The following is a 25759-nucleotide window of genomic DNA, read 5'->3' as shown; positions in this document are numbered from 1 at the left end:
TACCAAGGATCTGAACTCTCCCCTTCTCCCTCGACGGGTCAAAGGGTGTTAAGTGGCGTCCACTGAGTTCTGTGCTTCAGGCACCTGTCTCCAGGCGCCCGCGGGGGTCTCGGCCGCAGGACTCGGCGGCCACGCGCCCGGCCAACGCCCGGAAGCTGAGGACCTGCTGAGATCTGCCCCCGGCGGGCGCCCCAGCCCCGTCCTAGCCCGGAGGAGACTCCGCCCGGCCGCCCGAGGCGACTCGCAGGCCCCCGATGGCGGAGCGGCTGCGCGAGCACACAAAGGCGGCGGTCTCGGTGGGGACCAAACCGTCGCCCGGTGTTCCCGAACGCCGGCGCAGGCCCGCGCCCCGCGTCCCGCCCGGCCCTCCGAGTGACCTTGGGCGCGTCCCTCCCCGCCCAGCCTCAGTTTCCCCGGCGACGCTAAGACGAGGCGCCGTGGCCTGCCAGGGCGGCCGGCACCCGCGGCGGGGCCTCCCCACTTCCGTCCCCGCGCCGAGCTAGGCTTGCGCGGAGAGCGGGGCGGGCGGGCAGGCGAACAGGCCCGCGGGCCCGGGGAGGCCCGGTCGGAGGTCGGGGCCCGAGCGTGGTCGGCCGCGCCACGGCGGCTCCTTGGGCCGCGGCGCCGAGGCCTCCGCAGGCCGCGAAGCCGCCCGAACCCCGAATCCGCCCGGCCCTGCCTTGCCGCCCCCTCCCCGCAAAGTCTGGCCCTGCCTGGCGCTGGTGAGGCTCGGCAGGCGCGGCGGTCGACGCACCCAAGCGAGGAAGGACCTTTGGAAGCCGCTGAGAAGCCCTCAACAAGACACCGCCGCCTCAACAGAGACCCACTTCCGCTCCGGAGACCTCGGCTCCGCCCTCCGCGCGTCCCTATTGGCCACCGCTGTCCCTACTCCCGTGGTCGGCCGGTTGAGGAGGTATATTTTCAATCTTATTGGATAAGAAACCATCTATTACCACTTTGAAATGGGCCTCCTTCCGGCTCCGCCCACGCTCGTGAGCTCAAGCTTTTGCCTTCCCGCGAGAGAGCGGTAGGCGCCCCTCGGCCCGCAAGGCCTCCCGGGAGTCGTGGTCTGGGCTCCGGCTGCCCGGCTCGCGGCGCGGAGCCCGACGCGCCTCTCCCAGCCAGTTTCCTGGGGTCTCTACTATCGGCCTGGATCTGCAGGTCCTCCGGGCGCCCGCGCCCCACGACGTGCCAGGCCCTGGGCCTGCGCCTGGTCCCTGCGATCCCGGACTCTGCCAGGCTGTTGGTGGAGACGCGAGGGAAGTACAGCCCGGCCCATCTTCGGTATCCCGGAGGAGGCACTCAACCAGGACGTCTGGGAGGGCTCCCCGGAGGAAACGACCTGCGAACTGAAAGGACTAGAATGGAGGACAGAGTTCCAGGAAGAGGGAGCCTGGATGGGGAAAGGTGGGCTAGCATGTCCAGAAAACTGGAGGCTGCCCAGTGCGCCACGGGTTCAGAGGTTGGGAGAGGTTGGGGTTGGGGAAGGCACGAGTCAGACCTTGGAGGGCCCACATGCCAGGCTAAGAGTTTGGATTATCCCGAAGACAATAGGTGTCGGGAAGAGAAGGACTGAACCCGTGGAGTACTCTTCTCACCCAGGTCCGGTCCAGCCCCGTCCTGGGAAAGGGGCCATGGCCCAGGCAAAAGCCTGGAGGTCTCTGGGGCATCTGGTGCAACTCCCAGAATCAAGAAGAGAGTGTGGGCCCTGGATCCCTCCTGCCTGAGATTGAATCCCAGCTCCATGGTTCAGGCAAGTCTCACGTTTCCCTGGCCTGTAGCATGGAGATGATAGCAGTACTTATCTCGGGGAAGGTGGGAGTCGGGAGGACTCAACACTGAACACAGATGCATGCCAGCCCTGGGTGAGGCTGCATATCAGAATTGGGATTAGAGAATCTAGTGGTAGGTTCCTTGAGTTCAGCTCCCAGAACTGGACTTGGACATAAATTTGGCAACCAGAAAAGAGAGCCCAGCTTGTCTCTCTTGTTCTGAGAATAACCAGGTCATCCCAGCAAGGCCACCCTGGACATGCCCACACTGCGGCCAGGTAGAGAACAAGAGGGACCTCCAAGGCCACCTAGGTCCAGGCTCTAAACTGGTGCACAGCCAGCCCTGTTGAACCTTATTGGCCAAAGCAAGTCAGCCCGGATTCAAGGACTGGGGGAAATAGACTCTGCCTATTTCCTACTCTGTTCCTCGCCTTGGCAGGGGTCACAAGGCAAGGAGCATGGATACCGGGAGACATTGTTGCCATCAGTTTACCACACAAGGCTGGCTCTCAGCCCATAAACTCGGGGGATGGCCCAAGACCTGACCCTACGGGGGTTTGTATGGAGCCGAAGCCCCAGGTGCTCTCAAGGCAGCTCTGAGCAGCTGCCCAGTCCAGGAGGGCAGGTGGGGACCCTGTGGATTGCCAACCAGCATTACTCCTAATAGCACCCTGAGTCTGTTGGGCCACCACCTCTCCCCTCTGCTCCAGAGGCCAGTCTGATAGGTGAAGGGTAATTCTCTTCCTCTGCCACAGTGCTTGCTTCGGCCCCCATGTGCTGCAAGAGGCCCCATGCAGACCTTCTCCCACTACAGGAACTGGTTCAGCAGAGCATGTTCAATCCAGGCCAGTGAGACTGGAGCACAAGGCTTGGAGGACAGAGAGGTTTCCCTCCTATGAGAACTACCAGGGAGAGATGGTCCTTCTTCCTCCAGACATGTGAGGTTGGAACTGCTACCAGCTTGGAGACAGAGCTCCTGGATCAGGCATGTCCTGAAGTCTACCCTATTTTGGATTGCCGGTTATAGAAGCTAATAATTCCCCTTTTGAAGCCCTCAGAGCTCCTGAGAGCCTCTCTTGGGACAGGTCATCATCAACGTATTCCCTCGATATCAAATGAAATGGGTTTGAATAACAACACAGGATGTAAGAAATGCCATGTTTATTTTTTTTAATGAAATTTAATCTGCTCCCAGCTCTAATTTGACGGGGGTGGGAAATTCCTCTTTCTACCAACCTCAGTTGTGGGGAAGTCCTGGGGTTCTGACACAGTTCAGAGTATTGGGGGAGAACGCTGGTCTTTAGTCTGTTCTCGTCCCTTTGAGATGTCCACCCTCTTAGTCTGAATGTGCCCTGGGGTGCAGCCTCCCCCCTCTGCAGACCCAAGGAGGATGTAGGGTGTGGGGGGGTCTCTCCTAGACATCTATCCGCCTGGCAGTTTCCAGCCCCTCTCTTACTGCCTTGCACCCCATGGGCTTGCTCATTCTCTCTCCTGAGAGCTGCAGCATACTGTGCTTTATTCACCAGCAGGCTTTCACTCAGCCAGGCTGTCCTCACAGCCACGCACCTCCAGTCCAGTGATGGGTCTGAGGACCCAGGGGAATCACTCCATTCCTGTCCAGGCCCTGGGCCAGCTCCTGCCCAGTGGCTCTAACCTTGTTCCTTCAGTGATGCTGGAGAAGGCTGGGCAGTGCTCTAAAGGCATCCAGGCTTAGCTTTGGGTCCAGCTCTCCCAGCAGGTCACTTCACCTCTCAGCACCCGTGGCCTCATCAGCAGACGGGGAGTGGGAGACAGATCCTACATCCCCGGCCAGCTCCCCCCCATCGCCGTGAGGTTTGGGAGATAAGGCCGAGAAGGGCCAGTTCCCAGCGGCTCAAGATCCTGGTGACTTCTACTAATCGCACAAGAACAATCAAATTCTCAGTCTTGGGGGTTCCCGGATTAAGCCACCCGACTCCGGGCAGAGAATGGGGATTCCAGCTTTCCACAAGTAGAGCAGGCTCTGGGAACTCCGATGGGGGGGCATGGGCAGGAATGCCTAGCACAAGGCCGTAGGAAGGGCTAGAATCTGGGCTAGGGTGGCCATGTTTAGCACATAAGATACAAGGCGCCCAGATAAATTTGAATTCCAGCGGATCCTTCTGTTAGCATTAGCTTGTCCCACGCAATAATTGGCATTTTATTTGGCAACCCTGCTCTGGGCGGGAGGAGACTGGGGCGGAGTGGGGCGGGGGCGCGGCCAAGGAAGGGGAGGTGCACACCGCCGCCCAGGCTTCATTCGGGCGGGGGTCTCGGGGTCCCGGGGCGGGCCCCCGCCCAGCTCAGACGGCCCCCAGGCAGCGAGCGGGCCCGCGTGCCGAGCCTCCCCGCTGCAGCGCCCGCAGCCTGCGCTCCCGGCTCTGCTCCAGCTCCAGCTCCAGCCTGCGCTGCGCGTCCAGCTGCGCCTGCGGGCGGGCGGTGGAGGTCGACGCGGGGCGGGGCCGTCCCCCACCGCGGCTTCCCCGTCCCCCCACACCGCGCCCGGACCCCCGCTACCTCCAACGCCTGCGCTGCGCACCCTCGCGCCCGCCCCCGGGGCTCACCTGCTGCTTGGGGCGAGCTGCCCGCGGCGCCGACACGTGCAGCAGTGCCTCCTGCCCGCGGCGCTCGGCCGCCTTCTCCCGGAGCCTGCGCTGCAGCTCCAGCACCCGCTCGTCCCGGGAGGGCGCTCCCGCGGCCGCCGACTGCGCCTTCTTCTCCTCCCACCTGGGCGGGCGGCGGGGCTGGCTTAGGAGAACCCCACCGCCGGTTGACTCAAGGGATTTCGGTGCAGGTGGAGACGCCCCACGAGGACCGCTCGGGGCGGGGTTCCCCCCAGCGCCTCTTCCTTTTTGCTCCTTGTATTTCACAGTTTAAAAAGTATTCCATAGGTATTAACTATCTTGGTATTGGGGATAAAATGCGAACGCCCTTTCATCTTGCCCTCCCCTTGCCACTCTTGCCTAGAGATAGCCGCGGCTAATATTCTGCTATCTTTGCAGATCTCTTCCATACTTGGCCACAAGGGGCCGGAAAAGTCACCACAGTGTTCCTAACAAAGAGGGGTGCGTGTGTCCACGTGCTTTCCGTTAAAAGAGAGGAGAGATGTTTGACAACCAAATTTGATGTGTGTACCCCAACTAAGTCCTGGTTTAAAAGGGAAAAAAAGGGACTTCCCTGGTGGCACAGTGGTTAAGAATCTGCCTGCCAATGCAGGGCACACGGGTTCGAGCCCCGGTCCCGGAAGATCCCACGTGCCACGGAGCAACTAAGCCTGTGCGCCACAACTGCTGAGCCTACACTCTAGAGCCTGCGAGCCACAACGACTGAGCCCGCGAGCCACAACTACTGAAGCCCGCGCGCCTAGAGCCCGTGCTCCGCAACAAGAGAAGCTCCCGCACCACAGTGAAGAGTAGCCCCCGTTTGCCGCAACTAGAGAAAGCCCGCGTGCAGTGACAAAGACCCAACGCAGCCAGAAGTAAATAAACAAATAAATAAATGTTTTTTTTTTTTTTTAAAGAAAATAGTTGGGGGCAAGTGATTGCAAGGGAACTGCCTGGGCGGGAGGGTGGTGGGTTGCTGCGAGGAGAAGCCACCCAGGAGGGTGCAAAAGCAGGCTCCCTGCTCCTTGCCCACCCAAGGCGTCCACCCCGGGCCACGGGCACTAACCTTAAGGCTGCAGACCTCCCCATGGCTGCGCGGCACAGCGAGATCTGCTCCACCGTGTTCTGCAGCGCCCGGCTCTTGGCGCGCTTGCCCTGGATGATCTGGTCTCGCTTCTCCTCCTCCTTGCACCTCTGGGTCTCCTTGAGCAGGGCCAGCCGCTCACGCAGCTCCACGACCGACATCTCCCCTTCCAGGCCATAGCCAGGGATCTGCAGGGTGGGCAGGGGAGGCCCCAGGCTGGGAACCAGGCCCAGGCCCAGCCTGCCTGGCCGTCTCCAGGGCGCTGGCACCAGGACCAGCAGCCCTCTTGAGTGCCATAGGCCTGGCCTGCTGCCCAGGAGACCTCCTCCTGTCTACTCAGTGGTGCCTGTGTGACGTGTCCACCATCCGGCTTCTCCAGCCTGGGCCTGCTCTGCAGCCCTCGACCTCTGTGGGGACATCTCAGCTGGGTGCCCTGCAGGCCCCTCCGCTGTGGCAGGGCCCAAATGGAGCTCAGCACTGTCTCCCCAGCCAGGACCTGGGGGCCTGGGTAGACAGCCCTTTCGACTCTGCCCACCCCCCAGGACCAGGCCTTCCCGCACATCACCGCGCGCCAGCCTGGCCTCTCGTGGTGTTTCTCACACAGGCTTCCAGGCTCGGCTGCCCTTCTCTTAGCCTCCTGCTTGCCCAGCCTTGGGTCTTCATGCACCTGTGCTCTCCCTGCACTGCCCTTTCCACCCAGGCCTAGTGAATTCCGGGAGCTCCCTCAACGCGCCGCTCCACGAAGCCTACCTTGCCCACCCCCAGGGGATGGAGGCCTCCCTGGAGGACTGAGCATCTGGACCAGACCCAGGCCTCCAGCATGGCGGGCACGGGGGAGCTGGGCATGAGCAGATAGGTGGATCTCGGCCTGGGTCCAGACTGCCTTTGGCCTTGGTGGGAATTCTGCACACATCCTTCATGGCAATGCCAGGCCCAGTAAGACCTGGGGAAGCTCCCCGAGGTCGTCACATGGGCATGGGCTCCGGGGGCCACGTCCTCACCTGGGTCAGGTCCACCAGCTTGCCCTTGCGCGTGGGCTGAGTCTCCAGGGCTCGCAACTGGGAGATGAGCTCACAGCGCCGCCTCTGCTCCTCCTTGGCCGCCTCTGCACTGCGCTGTAGCAGCTCCCGGCTCTCCTCCATCACCTCCTGAACTAAGGGCCAACCAGGGGGTGCTGAGGGGGTCAGAGAGCAGCAGGGCCGGCGCTGGGCCCAGGTAGCTCCCACGGGAGGGTACCGAGCGCCCCCCCCCCCCCCCCGCCTGCTGTACCCATCTGCTGTCGGCCCTTCAGGAGTTTTGTCTGCGCCACTTTGACGTTCTTCTGCGTCTCCATCACCTGCTCCACCAGCTCCTTCATGGACCTTTCCTCTTGGAGGCGCCTCTCGGCACATTGCTGCATCAGCTCAGCTGTCTGGACAACCGGCCGGCCACAGTCAGAGCTGCTGCCTGCGACCCTAGGCCCGCCCCAGCCCCGGGAGCAGCCTGAGGTCTGGACGGCGGACCCAGTCCCTGACCCTGAATCACCCTGGAACCTGGGTCTAAGCTCGTCAGCGTCTGGAGGTGGGGCCTGCTGGGGAAGTCCCGCCTCACATCCTCCCTTCCTCCACTGTGGTCCTGGGGGTGTGAGCCCAGAACCACACAGCCACCCCCCCAGACCTGACAATAAGCTGAGGAGTGCAGCCAACAGTGTCCTGGGGAAACCAAGTCAGAGCCACTGGGTTTGCCCTGAAGCCCACCCACCGCTGACTCCACTCCAGAGAGCAGGGCACTGCTTACTTTGCAGCCACGTGGAGCTGGCTGCCCAGATTCTGCCCAGGCCTGTGCATAGGACACGCCAGCCCCCGGGAAGCCCCAGGCTCCCCATCACATGCGCCCCCGGGCACGCCCTGACGGTCACCCCACACCCTTCTTTCTGGGAGGAGCCTGAGAAACGCGCAGCTCTAAACCGCGGGGCGTGGTGTTGCCACTTTGAACCGCGCACAAACAGGACGCGCCCCGTGTCCTGGCTGCGGCTTCCCTCTTCTGCTCAGTATCTGGGGGTACTATCCTCATCCACGTTTTCACCGGGATTGCAGTTGGCTTATTCTCGTGGCTGTTTCGGGGAATATATAGCAACTCTTTGATACATTCTACCATTGACAGACATTCAGGTTGTTTCCAGGGTGGAGCTATTGTGAACAATTCAGAATATTATTTTCAGTCTTCAAGATACTACAAAGGACAGGGTGGGATGTATACCTCCTGTCACTGCCCAGCGCTGCCAGGGAGCCCCTGGACTCCCAGTCCTGGAGGTCTTGGCACCTGGGGGCTCATCTCCGACTGCATGGCATGTGCAGGGTCCATGTGTGGCAGCGTGGATGGCAGGCACACTGGGCAGGAAGGAAGCCTTTCTTAAAGCACTTTGCCAGCACATATAAAAATGGCTTTTGACCATCCCTTTCTGTGCAAGTTCATTCCAGGTTCTAAGAAAAGGAACCACGGTTCTTGGAGAAATGGCCATTTGAGGTCTGGGGCAGGGAAGATACAAGCTGAGCCTGCAGCATTTTATGGCATCATAAAGTAAGGAAGTGCTCAAAAAACAAAAGGATGGTGGGAGGCATGGGGGCAGGTCGAACGGACACAGCAGCCAGCCTGAAAGGGGTCCCAGTGGCCAAAGCTGGCAACAAAATACATCACGTCGTATTGGATTACAAGACAAAGTATAAGATAAATATGCATGAGTCCACACTGATATAAATGAGTGGACTGATATATATGGATATGTAAGTGAGTAAATGGGGGAGAAGAGACAAGCCTTCTGTGCTGAAGAATCCACATAACCTACCCACCTCCTTCAGCGCGGGCCCCGCTTAGAGACCCCTTCCAAGGAGTGCAACGTGGAAAGGGGGAATGACCGCAGTGAGAAGCCAGGTGATCAAGTCCAACCTCCTCAGTGACAAGTCTGCTGACGGCGGGCACCCTTGAAGGGATGGGATGAAAAGGCACGTGGCCCCTGTGGTCTTCCTCCTACACCCAGTCTGAGCATCTCAACAGACAGACATTCTACAGGACACCTGACCAGCATGCCTCACCACTGCCAAGGGCGCCAAGGACAAGGAAAGCCTGAGACAATGTCATGGCCAAGACGAGTCTGGGACATCTTTGGATGGGATTTTGGACAGAAAAAGGACATAAGTAGGAAAAAAAATGCTGAAATCGAAGTAGAGTGTGGAGTTTAGTTAAGTTATGTGCCCACATTGGTTTCTTGATTGTGACAAATGTACCCTGGTGTAGGGGGTTGGTGTCCCCCCAGAATTCACGTCCACCTGGAACCTCAGAATGTGATCTTATTTCCAACTAGTTAAGGATCCAATAAGGAATGAGTTAAGGATCTTGGGATGAAACCATCCTGGATTTAGGGTGGGTCCTAAATCCAATGACAAGTGTCAATATAAGAAGAGGAGAAGACCCAGAGAAACATGGAGAAGATGGCCACGTGAAGGTGGAGACAGAGATAGGGTGAGGCTGCCACAGACCAAGGAATTCCTGGGGTCACCAGGAGCCAGAAGAGGCTTAGAGCAAGCACGGCCCACCCAACACCTTGACCTCGGACTTCCGGCCTCCAGAACGGCAGCTAAAGCCCTCCAGTTTTCCATGCTTTGTTGTGACAGTGCAAGAAACCCCACAGGCACGTGCTGATGTAAGATGTGACCCGCAGGGGAGGGTGGGTGACAACAGGGGAGCCCTCCGTACTAGTTGCAACTTTTCTGTCACTGCTTTAAAAAGGTCCCAAAGTAAAACGTTCGTTTTTTTTTTTTTTTTTGCGGTACGCGGACCTCTCACTGTTGTGGCCTCTCCCGTTGTGGGAGCACAGGCTCCAGACGCGCAGGCTCAGCGGCCACGGCTCACGGGCCCAGCCGCTCCGCGGCATGCGGGATCTTCCCGGACCGGGGCACGAACCCGAGTCCCCTGCATCGGCAGGCGGACTCTCAACCACTGCGCCACCAGGGAAGCCCTAAAATGTTTATTTTAAAAAGTACTTTCGAAAACGTTGTAATAAGTTCGAGAAATGCTTGTGTGGAAATATGAGGTGCGAAAAAGTAGGCTACCGAAACTTGGAGGAGTCGCACCCCAAGTAAGTAAATTACGTGCAAGGAAAGACACCTGGGTTCGGAGGAGAGGCAGCTGAGCCGAGTCCCCGGACCCCCGGCTGGTTGTGGAGGCACAGAGACAGCTGGCAGCCTGGTCCGGGGAGTGAGGAAGGGGGGCGACATCTCCTGGCTCGGAGCAAACCCCGCGGAGCCCAGGAGACGGCGCAGGCCGTGGAGGAGGCCCCAGGATTCTAGCTCTGCCTCCGCCCCGACCAGCTGTGTGACCTCGGGCAAACCACCCCCTCCCTGGCTCCAGTGTGTCTGCTGGTGAGTGGGGACAGCGGTGCCACCTCCCAAGTCACGCCCGCACGGCGTCTCCGTCAGGCGTGGCATCGGTGTCAGCACAGCATCAGGATTTGGCGGAGAGGAGGACGGAGCACTCAGAGACTGAAAGGAGGTGATAGAGCTGAATCTGTGAGCAGGCAGAGGTGTTGGCGAGCTAGCGGTGTGGTTCTCTGAAGAGGCCACCAGGGTGGTGAGCGGCTGGCGGGGCAGCTGGCCGGCTGGAGTTCTGGGCTGACTCTTGGTTCTGTCTGCTCTGACATAAACCTCGGACCCGTGGTCCGGCCCAGGGTCCACTCAGGGGCCAGGCTGGCCTAATGCATCCTTGGGCCCTACTTGGAAGCCCAGCTGGGTTTTCCGCACATCTCTCCACCCCTCCCGCAACTAACACCACCCGAACGAGGGCTGCTGGCTGACCTTGCCCCAAGCAAGGGCTTTCAGCTACCAGCACGGGGACACCTTTAAAGTCAAGTGAACACAGAACACACCAGACAGCACTGATGTAACAAAGCCAAATAGAAAAATGCTGCAAAAGGGCCTCCAAACTAAATCCATCGAATACTTCGGTAAAATATACTCTAAGAATGGTCACTCGTGACAACCGGAGTGTGAAATGTTACTCACCCAGGGGATTTTGTGCTAATGTTGGTACTGCTACTCCGGATTAACTTCACTGTAATGATGGATTAAAAAAAAAAAAAAAGCGGGCTTCCCTGGTGGCGCAGTGGTTGAGAGTCCACCTGCCGATGCAGGGGACACGGGTTCGTGCCCCGGTCCGGGAAGATCCCACATGCCACGGAGTGGCTGGGCCTGTGAGCCATGGCCGCTGAGCCTGCGCGTCCGGAGTCTGTGCTCCGCAACGGGAGAGGCCACAGCAATGAGAGCACCGCGGACCGCAAAAAAAAAAAAAAAAAAGCAAGAATTATGTGAACTTTACCCATTTTTTTCCCAATATAGCTACTTATTTCTATGGTTCATCAAATTATTTTAAAAGGGGGATAAAGGTGGGAATTCCCTGGGGGTCCAGTGGTTAGGACTCGGCGCTTTCACGGCTGAGGGCCCAGGTTCAATCCCTGGTTGAGGAACTGAGATCCAGCAAGCCACGCAGCACAGCCAAAAAAATAAATAAATAAAGGGAGATAAAATTAAGTGAAGAAAATATATTCACACTGTTTATGAGGAAACAATGTCAGAGCTACACTCATGACTTTACAAATATATCCTTTTCAGCCCTGTTGCTAGAGCACCTTAATACTGGTCACCACGGAAGAACCAGGAAAGCTTCCCCTACCCAGCCCTCAGCTATGGAAATAAACACTGGGTTCTGTGGTGAGGGCCAGGGCCTCGGGGTGGGGGAGCGGGGGAATTACTGAATCTACGTCTCAAGAAGAGAAAATTCAGGTGGGCCCAAAACATCCTACCTCTCAAAAGAAAGGATGCCTCCTCGGGCTTCCTTGGTGGCGCAGTGGTTGAGAGTCCGCCTGGCGATGCAGGGGACACGGGTTCGCACCCTGGTCTGGGAAGATCCCACATGCCGCAGAGCGGCTGGGCCCGTGAGCCATGGCCGCTGAGCCTGTGCATCCGGAGCCTGTGCTCCGCAACGGGAGAGGCCGCAACAGTGAGAGGATGCTGAGAGCACAGAGGCGAGGAAGGGGCTCCCTCTGTGGGCCAGGCTGTGGCAACGGAACCTCCCATGGAGACAAAGTCCCATTAAGACACGGAGGCTGGGGACTTTCCTGGTGGTCCAGTGGCTAAGAGTCCACGCTCCCAAAGCAGGGGGCCCGGGTTCAATCCCTGGTCTGGGAACTAGATCCCGCATGCACGCCACCACAACTAAAGATCCTGCATGCCACAAGGAAGACCTGGCACAGCTAAATAAATTAATACTAAAAACAAAAAAAACGACACGGAGGCTGTGAAAGTCACCAGTTCAGCATGAACGGCGCACGAAAACAGTACAATTCCTTTTGTCTTCAAATGTTTAGCGCCGTCTACTCAGGTTACTTTGTTCATAAAACACTCTCATCATCTACATGCGTGTACCTGGACGTTCCAGGTCAGCAAGAGAAGCCTCTGGACCTGTGCCGGATGGTCCAGCCAGAGTTGGCCGGGCTTTGGGGAACACGGCTCGGGGCTCGGGGAGCTGCCCTAATTATGACGCGAGGCCGAGGGTGCCTGGGTGTCGTGGCTGGGCCGTCAGCCCCCACAGGGTGCCCTCTCCCAAGCTGTTCCCCGGAGGCCCACGACTCCTGTGCTTCTGACTGGAGGCCTCTGGCTCACGAGACCCCCGGGGTTGGGAGGGACGGAGCTGGACCTCACCAAGCCGCCATCGAGCCACGGGAGGGGCCTGTGCGGGCTGGAGCCCCTCCTGCTGACCTGGCGTCAGGACAGGCCGATGAGGGGAGGGGCCGTGGGGGCAGGCTGTTCTGTCCTTGCTGTCAGAAGAACAGCCCCATGCCAGGAATACTGAGAGAGCCCTAAGGAGTAGAAGGTAGCGGCTCCAAATGCCTTCCCGCCCCCGGGGCAAAGCCTGCGGGAGGGGCCTCCCTCCCTCCCAGCATCTCTCCTCCCTGGTGGAGCTGCTGCTTCTGCACCGCGGGCGGGTCGCCTGAACACAGTCCCTCTGCCCAGCAAGCCCGCTTGTCAGGCCGCAGCTTCTAGTCCAAGCCCTGGCTTCCAGCACCCACCCCTCTGATGGGGTCTTTGCCCCTCCAGGTGGACCTCTGAAGGTGACTCCGGGTGGCTTCTTCCGGGATCCTCTCAGGGTCTCTGGTCAAGGGAAGTGCACGGCTGCTCGCGACTACAGCCCACCTTTGCTCTCCACCCACTGCCTCCTGCCTCTGGACTTTCCCATGTGAGTCCGAGGACTTTCAAATTCCAGGGAAGCCACACGGGATTTGTCGCAGGAAGGCAAGGATGGGTCAACATTAAGAAATCATTAATAGGAATGTTACTCAGCCATAAAAAGAAACAAAATTGAGTTATTTGTAGTGAGGTGGATGGACCTAGAGTCTGTCATACACAGTGAAGTAAGTCAGAAAGAGAAAAACAAATACCGTATGCCAACACATATATATGGAATCTAAAAAAAAAAAAAAAATGTTTCTGAAGAACCTAGGGGCAGGACAGGAATAAAGACACAGACGTAGAGAATGGACTTGAGGACACGGGGAGGGGGAAGGGTAAGGTGGGATGAAGTGAGAGAGTGGCGTGGACATATACACACTACCAAACGTAAAACAGACAGCTAGTGGGAAGCAGCTGCATAACACAGGGAGATCAGCTCCATGCTTTGTGACCACCTAGAGGGGTGGGATAGGGAGGGTGGGAGGGAGACGCAAGAGGGCGGGGATATGGGGATATATGTATATGTATAGTTGATTCACTTTGTTATAAAGCAGAACCTAACACACCATTGTAAAGCAATTATACTCCAATAAAGATGTTTAAAAAAAAAGAAATCATTAATATAATTCACCGTATTAACAGAGTTAAGGAGAAAAATAATATGATTATCTCCACAGATGCCGCAAAAGCCTTTATCAGAATCGACACCTGGGACTTCCACTTCTGGGAAGATGAGTAGGGGTGCTTTTCCCTATTCCTCCCACCAGGCACAACTAAAACCCCCGAATATAAATTACTAAACACACAGAAGGCTATGAAGGGCGGAGGGAAGAAGGCTGGCTGGCTGGGACTGTGGGACTTGAAGGATGGCATGGCGGGGGCGTCCCTGGGTCTTCTTTTACCTCATGTGTCCCAGGCTGGGTGCTGGAGGACCCAGAAATGCCATAGGTGCAGACGAAAAAGCCCAACCAAAGCCTGCCAAGGGACCAGGAAAGGAGCCGCCACAGACACAGAAAACTGTGTGGCACAACCTGTGCTCCAACCAGACATCACAGGCAAAACCTGAGCAAAGGCTGAGTGAGCGCAAGACTTCTGCCCTCCCCAGATCACGGGGAGGTGGCACAGAGGAGCCTGAGCTGGGACCTGCCCCCGGCTGTCAGTGGTGTCAGAGGAGAGCTTGTGGCAACCTGGTGTCCACCCCCACCCGCGGGAACAAGGGTCCCTCCCCATCCCCACTAAGGTGGTGTCAGAGGAGGCTTAGTGCAGAGTGAGGACTCTCACCTCCATGCTTGCCACGTGACAGTGGAGGCCACGTGGGGGGCAGTTATAAGGTACTCCTCCCTCTCCCAGTCAGGGGGGGTATTTATTGATGGAGGTCTAGCTGGAGCCCTTACCCACAAATCATCAGGGGCCCCCTCTCAGGGGTCAACAGAGGCCACGTGGGGACGGTGGGTTGCTAAGCCCACCTGGCAGTAATGTGGCGGTGTCCCCCTTCCCCTGCCAGAGCAGCGTCAGAGAGAGGTTGCTCAGACAGAAGGCTTAAGTAACATCCACAGTCCTGTAACATAATACCTAGAATGTCCAGGTTTCAATCGAAAATCACTCACCATACCGAAAGCCAGGATGATCTCCAACTGAAAGAAGACACAATCAGTAGAGCACTGAGCTCTGATCTTAGCACTGAGATCACAGATGCTAGATTTGACAATGATTTGTAAAGAAGCCCTCATAAAAATGCAACAAGCAATTACGAAAAAATCTCAACCAATTTAAAATAAATAGAGCAGAAGAGTATGTTCAACAACCACAATGGAATCAACTAGAAATCAATGATCAAAGATAACAGGAAAATCTCCAAATGCTTGGAAACTAAACAACATACTTCTAAATAATCCATGGGTCAAAGAGAAAATCTCAAGTGAAATGAAAAAGTACACTGAACTGCGTGAAAATGAAATACAACATATCAAAGTTTGTGGACACAGCTAAAGCAACAAATAAAGGGAAATGTGTAACACTGAGAGTTTACAATAGAAAAGCAGAAACGTCTCATGTCAGGAATCTAAATCCCATCTCAAGAACCTAGAAAAAGAAGAACAAAATAAACTCAAAGCAAGCAGAAGGGAGGAAATAATAAAGAGCAGAAGTCAGTAACATTGAAAAACAGTAGAGAAAAATCAATGAAACAAGAAGCTGGTTTTTTGAAAAGATCAATGAAATTGACAAATCTCTAGCAATTCTAATAGAAAAAAATGAAAAAACATAAATCACCAATATTCAAGAATGAAACACTTTAGACCCTACAGACATAAAAGAGGATGGTAGGGCTTCCCTGGTGGCGCAGTGGTTAAGAATCCGCCTGCCAATGCAGGGGACACGGGTTCGAGCCCTGGTCCGGGAAGATCCCACATGCTGTGTTGCAACTAAGCCCACGAGCCACAACTACCGAAGCCTGCGCGCCTAGAGCCCGTGATCCGCAACAAGAGAAGCCACCACAATGAGAAGCCCGTGCACCGCAACGAAGAGTAGCCCCCGCTCATCACAACTAGAGAAAACCCACATGCAGCAACTAAGACCCAATGCAGATAAAAATAAATAAAAAATAAATGATTAATTTTTAAAAATTAAAAAAATAAAAAAGAATGGTAATAGAATATTACAAACAACTCTACATACATGAATTTGGAAACTTAGTGAAATGGACCAATTCCTCAAAAAATACAAACTACAACTTACCCAATATGAAACAGATCATTTGAATAACCCTATAACTTGTAAGGAAGTTGAATATTTAATTTAGAAAAGTCAGAAAAGAAACCTCCAAGCCTAGACGATTTCACTAGAGAATCCTACCAAATGTTCAAAGAATTAATACCAATTCTACACAATCTTTCCTAGAAAATAAGAGGAGGAAATGTTTCCAAATTCATTTTATGAAGCTAGAATTACCTGATACCAAAACCAGACAAAAGACATTACAAAAAAGAAAACTACGGACTAACACCCCTTATGAAACTATGTGCAAGAACAACTTTAAGAAAATCAAAATAGTAGCAAATAGAATTCAACATATATAAAAAGAATTATACACCGTAATCAAGCGGGGTTTATTCTAGGGATGCAAAGCTGATTCAGTATGTGAAATTCAGTCAGTGTAATCCACCATATTAACAGGCTAAAGAAGAAAAATCACATGACCGTATCAGCTGATGCAGAGAAGCATCTGGCAGAATTTCCTGATAAAAACTTTCAGAATAATAGGAATGGGGGGAACTTCATCAACTTAATAAAGAGCACATACAGAAAAACCTCCATCTAACATTACACTTAATGGTGAAAGGCTGATTTCCGCCAAGATGGTGATCTAGGCACAAATGTTCTAGCCAGTGCAATAGGCAGAAGAGGAAATAAACAGGCAGATCAGAAAGGAAGAGATAAAACTGTTCTTATTTACAGATTACGTGATTGTCTACGGAGAAAACCCCAAGGAATCTACAACTAAATTCCTTGTTTGTCCTAGAAAACTAATAAGGGAGTTCAGCAAGGTCACAGGACACAAAAACAACACACAAAACCAATCGCATTTTTACCTACTAGGATTGAACACATGGCCACCAAAATTAAAAATACAGCACCATTTACAACCACTCGAAAACAATAAAAGAAATACTTCGGTGCAAATCTCACAAAACTTGTAAAGGACTTACATACGGAAACCTAAATAACCAGATGAAGGAAATAAAAGATTTAAATAAATGGAGAGACGTAGCGCATTCATGGATTGGAAGACCCAACCGGCTGGCCATCTGAAAACGATAAAAGTGGATCCAGATCTCACACCGTGTACAAGAATAAACTTCAAGTGGATAGAGATCCAGATGTAAAAATGAAACCACAGAAATACTAGAAGAAAACATGCGTGAACTCTTGTATAACATGGGTATGGGAAAAACCTTCCTAATTATTCAAAATCCAGATACAATGAAAGAAAAGACTGATAAGTTTGATGACATGAAAATTACATTTACATGGCAAAAATACATCATTTAAGCACAGCCAAATGAGTACTTGGAACAAAATAATCTGTAACAACATACTATAGTTAAAGGGTTACTTTCCTTAATATATAAAGAACTCTAAGCTCAACAGAAAATGGAGATGGTCAACTAATCATTGACCAAGGCACCAAGAAAACTCAATGGGGAAAGGATAGTCTCTTCAATAAATGTTGTTGGAAGAGCCAGATATACAGACCCAAAAGAATGAAACTGAGCCCCTATCTTACACCACACACAAGAATCAACTCAAAATGGGTCAAAGGCTTAAATGTAAGACCTGAGACCGTAAGACTCCTAGAAGAAAACATAGGGGAAGAGCTTCTTGGCCTTGGTCTTGGCGATTATTTATTTACTTTTGATTTGATACCAAAAGCACAAGTGGGACTACACAAATGAAAAAGTTTCTGCATAGCAAAGGAAACAGTCAACAAAATAAAAAGGCAACCTACGGAATGGGAGAAAATATTTGTAAATCCTATATCCAATAAGGGGTTAATGTCCAAAATATATAAGGTACTCGCACAACTCGATAGCAAAATAAAATAAAATAACGTAACCTGATTTTAAAAATGGGCCAAGGACATGAACAAACATTTTTCCAAAGAAGACATACAAACAGCCAACAGGTCTACGAAAAGATGCTCCACATCGCTAATCATCAGGGAAATGCAAGTCAAAGTGACAACGAGCTATCACCTCACACCTGTTAGGACGGCCAGCATAAAACGTCAAAAGATAGCAAACGTTGGCAAAGATATGGAGAAAAGGGACCCTGTGCACTGTTGGTGGGAATGTAAATTGGGGCAGCCACTATGGAAACCAGTATGGAGGTCCCTCAAAACATAAAAAATGGAACTTCCGTATGACCCAGTAATCCCACTTCTGGAGGTACATCTGAAGGAAATGAAATCACTGTGTTGAAGAGACATTTGCATTCCTATGTTCACTGCCGTATTATTCATGGTAGCCAAGATACGGAAACAACCTAAGTGTCCATCGATAGATGAATGGATCAAGAAAATGTGCTATACGTACATAATGGAATATTATTCCGCCTTAAAAAAGGAGGAAATCCTGCCATTTGTGGCAACACGTGTGAACCCGGAGGACGTTATGCTGGGTGAAATAAGCCAGCCGCAAAGAGACAAATACTGTCTCATCTCACTTCTGCAGGAATCTAAAAATGTTGAACTCATAATAACAAAGAGTAGAATGGTAGTTACCAGGGGCTTGGGGGGTGAGGGGGATGGGGAGATGTTGGTCAAAAGGTCAAAGCTTTTAGTTAGAAGATGAATAAGCTTTAGGGACCTAACGTACAGCATGGTGACTAGAGTTAACGATAATGTTTTGTACACTTTAAATTTGCTAAGACAGTAGATCTCAGTGTTCTCACCACATGCACAAAAAAGTAACTATGTGTTAATTAGCTTGATTGTGGCGATCACCCCACGATGTATCTGTATATCAAAATATCATATTATACACATTAAATATATACAAATTTTACTTGTCTATGATACCCCAATAAAACTGGGGGAAAAAAAGAAAAGAAAATGACAAAAGACACGAACAGACAGTTCACAGAAAAAGACACAGAAGTGGCTCTGATATGGAAACATCCTCAAATTCACGTTTCATAGATGCAGTGCAAATCAGAGCTATACTGAGATATTATTTCTCACCTCTGAGACTGGCAAAAATTCCTGAACTCAGTACAGTAACCTCTGTGGGTGGGTCAGGGGGGTTGGGCCCCTTCCCCCGGTGCTGGGGCCTTGAAGTTCCTGCCCAGGGAAGGTGATGTGGCATCTCTGGTAAGACCTCAAAACCCCCAACAACAACAGCCACAAGAACAAGACAGAACCTCCACATCAGCTACTCTGACGGAGCAGTCCCTCCTCTAGCAGTGGGCCTCGAAAAGCCACCTCCACAAAGAGGAAGAACTTGCACATTATCCATTGCCGGTAAAGCAGGCTGGGACAGTCTATGTTAAGGAAAGGGGAAACAAGAAGTGTGTATACTTGCTTGGAAGGAAAGACAGAAATTCATGAAAATAAGGACTTGGGGTGGAGGTGGAAATGGGCTGTAAGTTACAGACTTACAAGAAGTAAGACTTCTCTGAGGCTACGTGTCATATTGTTTTGACTTTGTATTTTTAAGAAGTGAGCTAAAAAGGAAGGAAAACCAACCCTAACACGAAGAGCAGATACAGACGCGTCTGCCGGGAGAAGTAATTCTCGGGGACCTGGGGCACATCTGCCGACGGGCGGCCCTCAGTGGCACACGGCTAAGGAGAGGGGGCTACGGCTGGGCCTCTGGGCCCTGCAGGCTCCCGCCTCATCTGGGCCGCCGCCAGGCCCACTGGAAGGGACACAGGCAGGGAGGCCCCGGCCAGGACGTCCGTCCTAGGAGGAGGAAGGGCAGGACTGACGTCCAGAGCATCTGAAGTGGAAACGTGGGTGTCCACAGACCCTCTCGCATCTTATGCAAACATGCTGGCCTTCTGGAAGTTTCTGCCAGACCTCAGGTCCTCCCTCACACGTGGATGTGCGGACCAACTGACCGTGCTAGTGGGGGCGGGGGGGCAGTCTGGACCAGAAGTGCTGGCCAGACAGTCCACGCAGGCCAGCTGACCCCAGATGCTTCCAGAAGCCCCACCTGGTGAGATGGGGCCAGAGGAAGCACCTCGACTCTGTGGGTTTTAGAAGGAAATGCCTGGGGGCGGCAACCACAGGAACAGCCGGCCCAGGCCCCAGCCACCCCGGCCTGCCCGTCACCTCCTCCTTCTTCTGGTCGGCCTTCTGCTTCTTCTCCTGCACCACCTGCTGCCGTGCCAGGACGGCCTCCTCGTGGCTGAGCTTCCCCTGCAGCCGCCGACACTCGCCTGCGGCCAGCTGTTCCTCCAGGTCCTTCGCCTGTATCTTCCTCTGCCACTTGAGGAACTCGGAGAGGTCCCCGGCCCCGTCCATGAGCTTATCCACCCTGGGGAGAGAAGGCGAGAGGCGGGGCTGGGGGTCTCCTGTGGTGGCGCTGCATGGGCCACCAGGAGGCCACAGTTCCCCTGGGGGCAGTGGCCTTCACAGGCGTGGGCCGCCCTCTACCAACACCAGCCACCCGCTCCACGCACTGTCCACCCGTCCCGGTCCTGTGCGTCCGCCCTCCAGCCACATCTCCAGCCCGCATCCACTCGTGTGTGACCCACCTGTCTGTCCATCCGCCACCCCTGCCCACCTGTCTGTCCATCCGCCACCCTCTTGTCCACCTGTGCGTCTGTCCATCCTCTCATCCATCTGGTCAGCCACCCAAGCTCCCACCCGCAGCCCAACTCTTGGGGTAAGTGCAGGGGTCTGCAGCCCTGCTGGTAGGGGAGGGAGCATCAGAAAGGGATCCCAGGAGAAGGTGACCCCTCAGGGGACTTTGGGGTGGGCCAGGCTTCTGCTAAGCCTCCTCCTACCCAGTCCATCTCCCTCACTGAGTGCAGACTGTCTTCCTACGATGCAGCTGTGACCCTGACACTGGCCTGCTTGGGTGCCCCCCACCCAAAGCCGCCTCTGCAGGACTGCAGCTGCCAGGCGCCGGCCCCTCTTGCGCTCCCGGAGGGGAGGGGAGGCCAAGGAGCTGCCACCCCACCTCTGCAGCTCTCTCTCCACCTGCCGCTGGTATAAGGCCCCTTCTCGCAGGATGGCAGCAGTGTTCAGCTTGACCGGGGAGGCATCGTTGGGCTGCAGGAGAGAGTAGGGGCCGGCTGTGATGGGGGAGGGGAGCCTCGGAGCAGCAAGCGCCCCTCCGCCCTTCCGCCGCCTCCCCAGCGCTTCCTTCTGCCTCAAGGGCGGGGCTGTCCTCAGGGGAACAGGCCCGGAGGTGGGCCCCAGGGGGCGGGGTTGGGGCCTGGAGCCAAGGCCCCGAGCCGACAGTCAGGGGCACCGCTCACCCTGTAGAAGGTCAGTTTCGGAGCCTTGAGGATTCGAGGTGGAAATCGGAGCCGCAGCTTCGTCTTGGAGTCCTATGGGGGTCAGGACTTGGCACCTGTGCCCACAAGGTGCCCCCAAACACACCCCGGCTGAGCGGGGGGCCCTGCAGCCCTGGGAGGCCTGGCCCACTCCCCTCTGTCCTAACTCCAGCCGCCCACCCACGCTTCCAGCCCAGCCCGCCCCCTGCACTGGGTCCCCCGCAGCACCTTTGTCCTCCAAGGCCGTCCAGCCACCCAGGCAGGGGCAGGGAAGGTGCAGAGCCTGCCGGGCTGGGGACCGCAGCTCCTAGTCGGGGGGCTGGAGCCTCTGGGCTCAGGGGTTTCTCCTCCACTGCCCCCGGGGCTGGCCCCCAGTACCTTCCCTGGGCTGCTCCCTGCCCAGGCCGCTGCTGCTCTGCAGACACCCTCAGGGTGGGCACCACATCCACGGTGGGCGAGCAGCGGGTAGAGCTCCCCACCGCAGCACCTCAGCCATCACACCCTGGGGCCTGCTGCTCCTATGTGGGGTGCCCACTCTCCTGGGCTGCCCCAACTGCTTGGGGGGCTCACCTCGCCCCGTCCGCCGCCGCCCAGATGGGGCCAGGGCGGGGGGGCGGGGCCGGGCGGCTCCTCCTGCGTGAGCCTCGCTCAGCATCCACCCAGAATGGGCCCTCCCTATCCTGCTCCCTGACTTTCCTTATTGACAAACGCACCCTGGGGTTTTCCTCACAGAAACACTAAGTGCTCAGGATGGAAACTCTGGAGACACCCAGGGAAGGAGACGATGCACCTGCCCGCTCGGCCGCACTCAGCCTGGCGGCGCTGGGCCCCGCCCCTCCGTGGCCCTCGAAGTGTGGCCGCGGCCGTGGCACGGGGAGGGACGTGTCTATGATGTGAGAGGAGGCCGCCGGGAAGACCGGCCAGGCTGTGGGTGTGCTGGCGTTACCTCCACCGGGGGCTCCCCGCGGGGGCTGGGCCGCGCGCACCGCATCTCCTCGACGCTGGCCCGCAGAAGCAGCTCCTGCGCACAGAGACAGGCCGCTCCAGCCCGCCGGCCCCCGCGGGAGCCCCGGGCCGCAAAGGCACGGGCCAGCCCCGCCCCCGCCCCTCGCCTCCTCCCCAGCTGCCTTTCGCCCCTGACGCCCGCACAGGAGTCTCCTCGTACAGGGGGCCCACCTCAGCCTTGCGGCGATTGTATCTCTTGGTCGTCTCCAGGAGCCGCTGCTCCTTGGGCGGCCGGTAGGTGCTCCTGCGGACCTGGCGGCGCGGTGGAAGGAAGAGCCCTTGGTGAGCCGCGGCACTTTGGAGGGGTGAGTAGAAGTGCCCGCTAGATGTGGGTGAAGGAAGGTGCCAGGGCCAGGAGGGCGGACGGTGGTGCTCTCGCCAGGAGGAGCAGGGCCGGTGGTCACCCGCGGAGGAGAGGGGGGGACGCCACGCCAGCAGCAGGAAGGAAGGTGGCCAAGCACAGGGCCCAGGCCCAGCAGACGCTGGAGGGACAGGTAGGGCTGGGGGAGTGTCACGGACCCCAGAAAAGTGAGCGGCTTTTGAGGGGGAGGGGCTGCAGCAGTAACACTGAGACAGCAGGGTGGCTCCTGGAGGGGAGCAGTGTCCACAGCGTGGGTGGGGCAGAGCCCGGCTGGAAACCCCTGAACTCCAGACTCCTAACTCCGTGTCCCCTCCCCTGCACGTCTAATGTTCGTAGGAAACTCATCATCTCTAAACCTGAAACCCTCTCTGCCCCAAAACCCTCCCCTCCCCCAGCCTTGCTGACCCTGACTGCTGTCCATCCCTGGCCCACATCGAGGCCTTGGGGTCCTCCTCGGTGCCCTCCTCAACCCCTCTCGGTCTCTCACAGCCACGTCCACCTCAAAAACTGCCCACCTGCTTCAAGGCCACCCCTCACCTCCCTCCTTGGCCACCACAGCCAGAGGGACCCTGTGAGCCCATATCCTGTCTCTCTGCGCCCTGAACACCTCCCCTCCCATCCCCTCCTTCCCTTCCTGGCTGCCCCCTGACCCTTGGGGGAGGGATGGCACTGCCCCAGGGCCTTTGCACAGGCTTTGCTCTGTCTGATATGTTCTTCCCCCAGACAAATCCATGACTCATTTGCTCACTTCTCGTTCTTTACCCCACGGTGCTTCTCAGGAGGGCTTTCCTGGCCGTGCCGTCCAGAACTCCATGCAGCCCCTCCAACACTTCTCATCTCCTTTCCCTGAAGTATTTTTTCTCCTCGGCATTTTTCACCAGCTAACACACCTTACATTTTACTTATCCTTTTTTTCACTGGAACACATGCTCCATGAAGGCACAGTGCCTGGCACATACTGGGCATCCAGACACGTTTGTTGAATGAGTGACCTGGAGTGAGCTCTTAACCCAGGAGGCGAAGAGGGTCCTGGGCATGGAGCAGGGCAGGGAGTGTGGAGGGAACGAGCTTATGGTTCCAGCACAGCCATCTGTGGACCCCACGGAAGGAGACGGTCCACCAATATCTCATAGCTCGTGCAGCTAAGGAGCAGGGCAGGGGATGGGAAGGGGCCAGGCAGAGAGGGAGAGAGACGCAGGTGGTAAAATGACATGAGGTAAACACGCTTAGACCAGAGGACCTGGGGTCAGAAACGCTGAGGCTCCCACAGATTGGGTAACTGTGGGGTTGCTCAGCAACAAGGCCCATCCATCCATCCATGTGATCACCCATCCACTCACCTACCCACCATCCATCCATCACCCACCCACCTACTCACCCAACCACCCACCCATCCACCGTCCACCCATAAACCCATCTACACACCCATCTATTCATCCATCCATCATCCACTCATCCATCCATTTGTCCACCCACCCACTCATCCATTCTCCCACCTACCCACCCATCCACACATCCATCCATCCATCCATCCGACAGATATTTTCCAAGGGTCTGCTCTGAGCCAGGACTGTGCTAGGCACTGGGGGTATGGGAAAAATAAGATGGAGGTGGTCTGATAAAAGAGACAGATAATAAATAGACCCACAAATTACTAAACAACCCTAAAATCTAATTGATGCCGTGAAGAAAAGGATCTGGGTCAATGAGAAGGAAATTAAGAGATACCTGATAGGCGAGGGGTTCACGGAAGGCCTCTCTGGGCAGAGACTGTAACGAGACCTGACAGGTGGTGGGAGTGGTCTGGGACCTTGGCACCTCCCAGCACTATCCCCTTACCCTCCATGTAGTGCTTAGTTCTTTTGGGGAACCAGATTGGTTCTGGGAAGCCGAGTCCATCACAGATGTTCAGCGTAGAGCCCACGGCCGATCAGAACGTTACACTCCCAGTCACAGTGAGGAGTTCAAGGGTAGACATGCAACCTAAATTGGTCTAATCACACTTTCACAGGATTCTGGACCCCAGATGTCCTCTCATGCCCTGGATGATGTAGTGTGGGTGTGAGGCCTGGATGTTTTGCTACAATGAGGGAAGTTAGCCCAAAGATAAAGTTGACCCTTGGAAGGGACTAGGTGAAGAGAGTCACAGAGAAGCAGCTCTGGAACCCTGATCAAACTATGCCTGAAGCCTATCCTACTTCAGCCCTGAGAGTCAGCTGGTTCTCTGTTGTCTAAGCCAGACTGAGCTGCTTTTTTCTGTTACTTGTAATACAAAGCATTCTGACCAACAGAAGTCAGCGAGGCAGGGGAGGGAGAGGTAGAGGAAGAGGCCCTAGGCAGATGGGATAGACAGGCAGAGGCCCTGAGGCGCGGATAAGGTCACCCCCGCAGCCCGAGGAGCAGAGACCGGGACCTACACACGCGCATACACAGTGGGGAGGGAGCGGTACACTGCCACAGGGTTAAAAGCGGGCTCCGAGTGCCAAGTGCCAAGACGGGCCTGCGCCCCGCAGCCAACAGCTCCACTCCACGCCTACTGACCAGACCTCAGTAGGTGGGGCGCAGGAACCCACTCCGCTGGGCAGGCTCTGGGTCAGCTGGGCTTCCCTCTCTGTGGGGTGAGATGGGGCTGGGGAGGGTGATCAAATGCTCCTGCTCTGGTCCGGGCACCCTCAGCCCTGGAAGAGCCCAGCCCCACTGGCCCACACGATCCACTCTCCTTGCCTGGACACCCTGAGCCCACTGCGATCAGCCACACTTACTGGTCTGGTCTTGGCCACCACGGGGACTGGCTCAGGCACTGGGATGGCGCGGGGCCTGGGGGCAGTCAGGTTGAACTCCTTGGGCTCTGTGAGCTTGGCCTTGGTCTTTGGAAGAGGGGGCTGATTGGTCAACTGGTTGAGCAGCTCCTGGACCTCCGGCTGCCACCTTGAAGGCAAAGGTGGGAGCGGCCACGTAGGGTGACTTCCTAAGCACGCCAACAAGGGAACAGCCCCTCGGGACCTGAAGGACCCCCCAGGAGCTTGGGTCTGCCTGGGGGTGGGTAGCGGTGGGACCAACAGCCGCCCTTCACTCACGGGTGCCGGCTCCCCACACCCCAGAGCCACACGCACCAGCGCTCCCCTAGCACGGAGGAGGAGACGGAGGCCCAGCGGCATCCTCATCCTGGGGGGAGGGGGCGGGAGGATAGGGACAGGGTGGGTCCCCGCTGCAGGAATCCGGGGGCTCCGAGGACCCATGGAGCTAATCTGGTCCCCAGCAGGTGGCACAGGGGGAGGAAGCCAGGAGCAGGGAGCAGGCTGGTGATTCAAAAGGAAGGTCCGTGGAGCTGTGTCAGCGACAGGGGGAGCTGGGCTTCGAGAGGGGGACGGGGCGGGGAGAGAGTCTCAGAGTCTCGAGGTGGGGGGCCCCGGGGCAGGGGCTTCAGAAGGGCCCTACTGGGCTGCCCCAAAGTCTGGGCCCCCTCCGTGCCTCCACGCCAGCCCACCACTGCCCACCTGGCCAGTGACCCTCCTGCAGGGCTCCTCTGGGGAGACAGCTTGGTTTGAACTGCTCCTGCCCCAGCCTGAGGACCAAGGTCACCAGGGGGAGGAAGGGCACGTCTGAGGGCCAACAGGGAGTGGGGTATCGGGAGGGGCAGCGGGGGAAGGGAC

The 25759-nt window shown here is 56.0% G+C and overlaps 2 protein-coding genes across 9 annotated transcripts in view; both read right to left on the bottom strand.

The window, feature by feature from the left end:
- RNF4 (ring finger protein 4) overlaps window positions 1-337 on the bottom strand; it is a 42350-nt gene extending 42013 nt beyond the window's left edge. Inside the window, exon 1 of the mRNA XM_060298892.2 lies at window positions 4-337. The gene's annotated coding sequence lies outside the window, so the exon portion shown is untranslated. The remainder of the gene's footprint in view (window positions 1-3) is intronic.
- A 2587-nt stretch (window positions 338-2924) lies between these two features.
- The window catches only part of CFAP99 (cilia and flagella associated protein 99), a 43530-nt gene continuing 20695 nt past the window's right edge, over window positions 2925-25759 (bottom strand). For 5 of the 8 annotated variants that reach the window (XM_060298887.2, XM_060298884.2, XM_060298886.2 and 2 more), the window contains 11 exons: window positions 24869-25034; window positions 21917-21997; window positions 21687-21761; window positions 20723-20794; window positions 20422-20513; window positions 19569-19773; window positions 6747-6888; window positions 6479-6630; window positions 5460-5665; window positions 4355-4534; window positions 2925-4216 (listed from right to left, as the gene is read on the bottom strand). In XM_060298887.2, the coding sequence (XP_060154870.1) occupies window positions 3952-4216; window positions 4355-4534; window positions 5460-5665; window positions 6479-6630; window positions 6747-6888; window positions 19569-19773; window positions 20422-20513; window positions 20723-20794; window positions 21687-21761; window positions 21917-21997; window positions 24869-25034 (1636 nt within the window). In that variant the 3' untranslated portion in view covers window positions 2925-3951. Of the gene's footprint in view, window positions 4217-4354; window positions 4539-5459; window positions 5666-6478; window positions 6631-6746; window positions 6889-19568; window positions 19774-20421; window positions 20514-20722; window positions 20795-21686; window positions 21762-21916; window positions 21998-24868; window positions 25035-25759 lie in introns of all 8 variants that reach the window. The other 3 variants (XM_060298888.1, XM_060298889.1, XM_060298890.2) reach the window with 3 other exon arrangements.

The sequence above is a fragment of the Globicephala melas genome, chromosome 5 (assembly GCF_963455315.2).
Source record: "Globicephala melas chromosome 5, mGloMel1.2, whole genome shotgun sequence".
Taxonomy (NCBI): domain Eukaryota; kingdom Metazoa; phylum Chordata; class Mammalia; order Artiodactyla; family Delphinidae; genus Globicephala; species Globicephala melas.
Note: the sequence above shows the minus strand (reverse complement) of the source record. Positions and strands in the feature narration are given on the sequence as shown.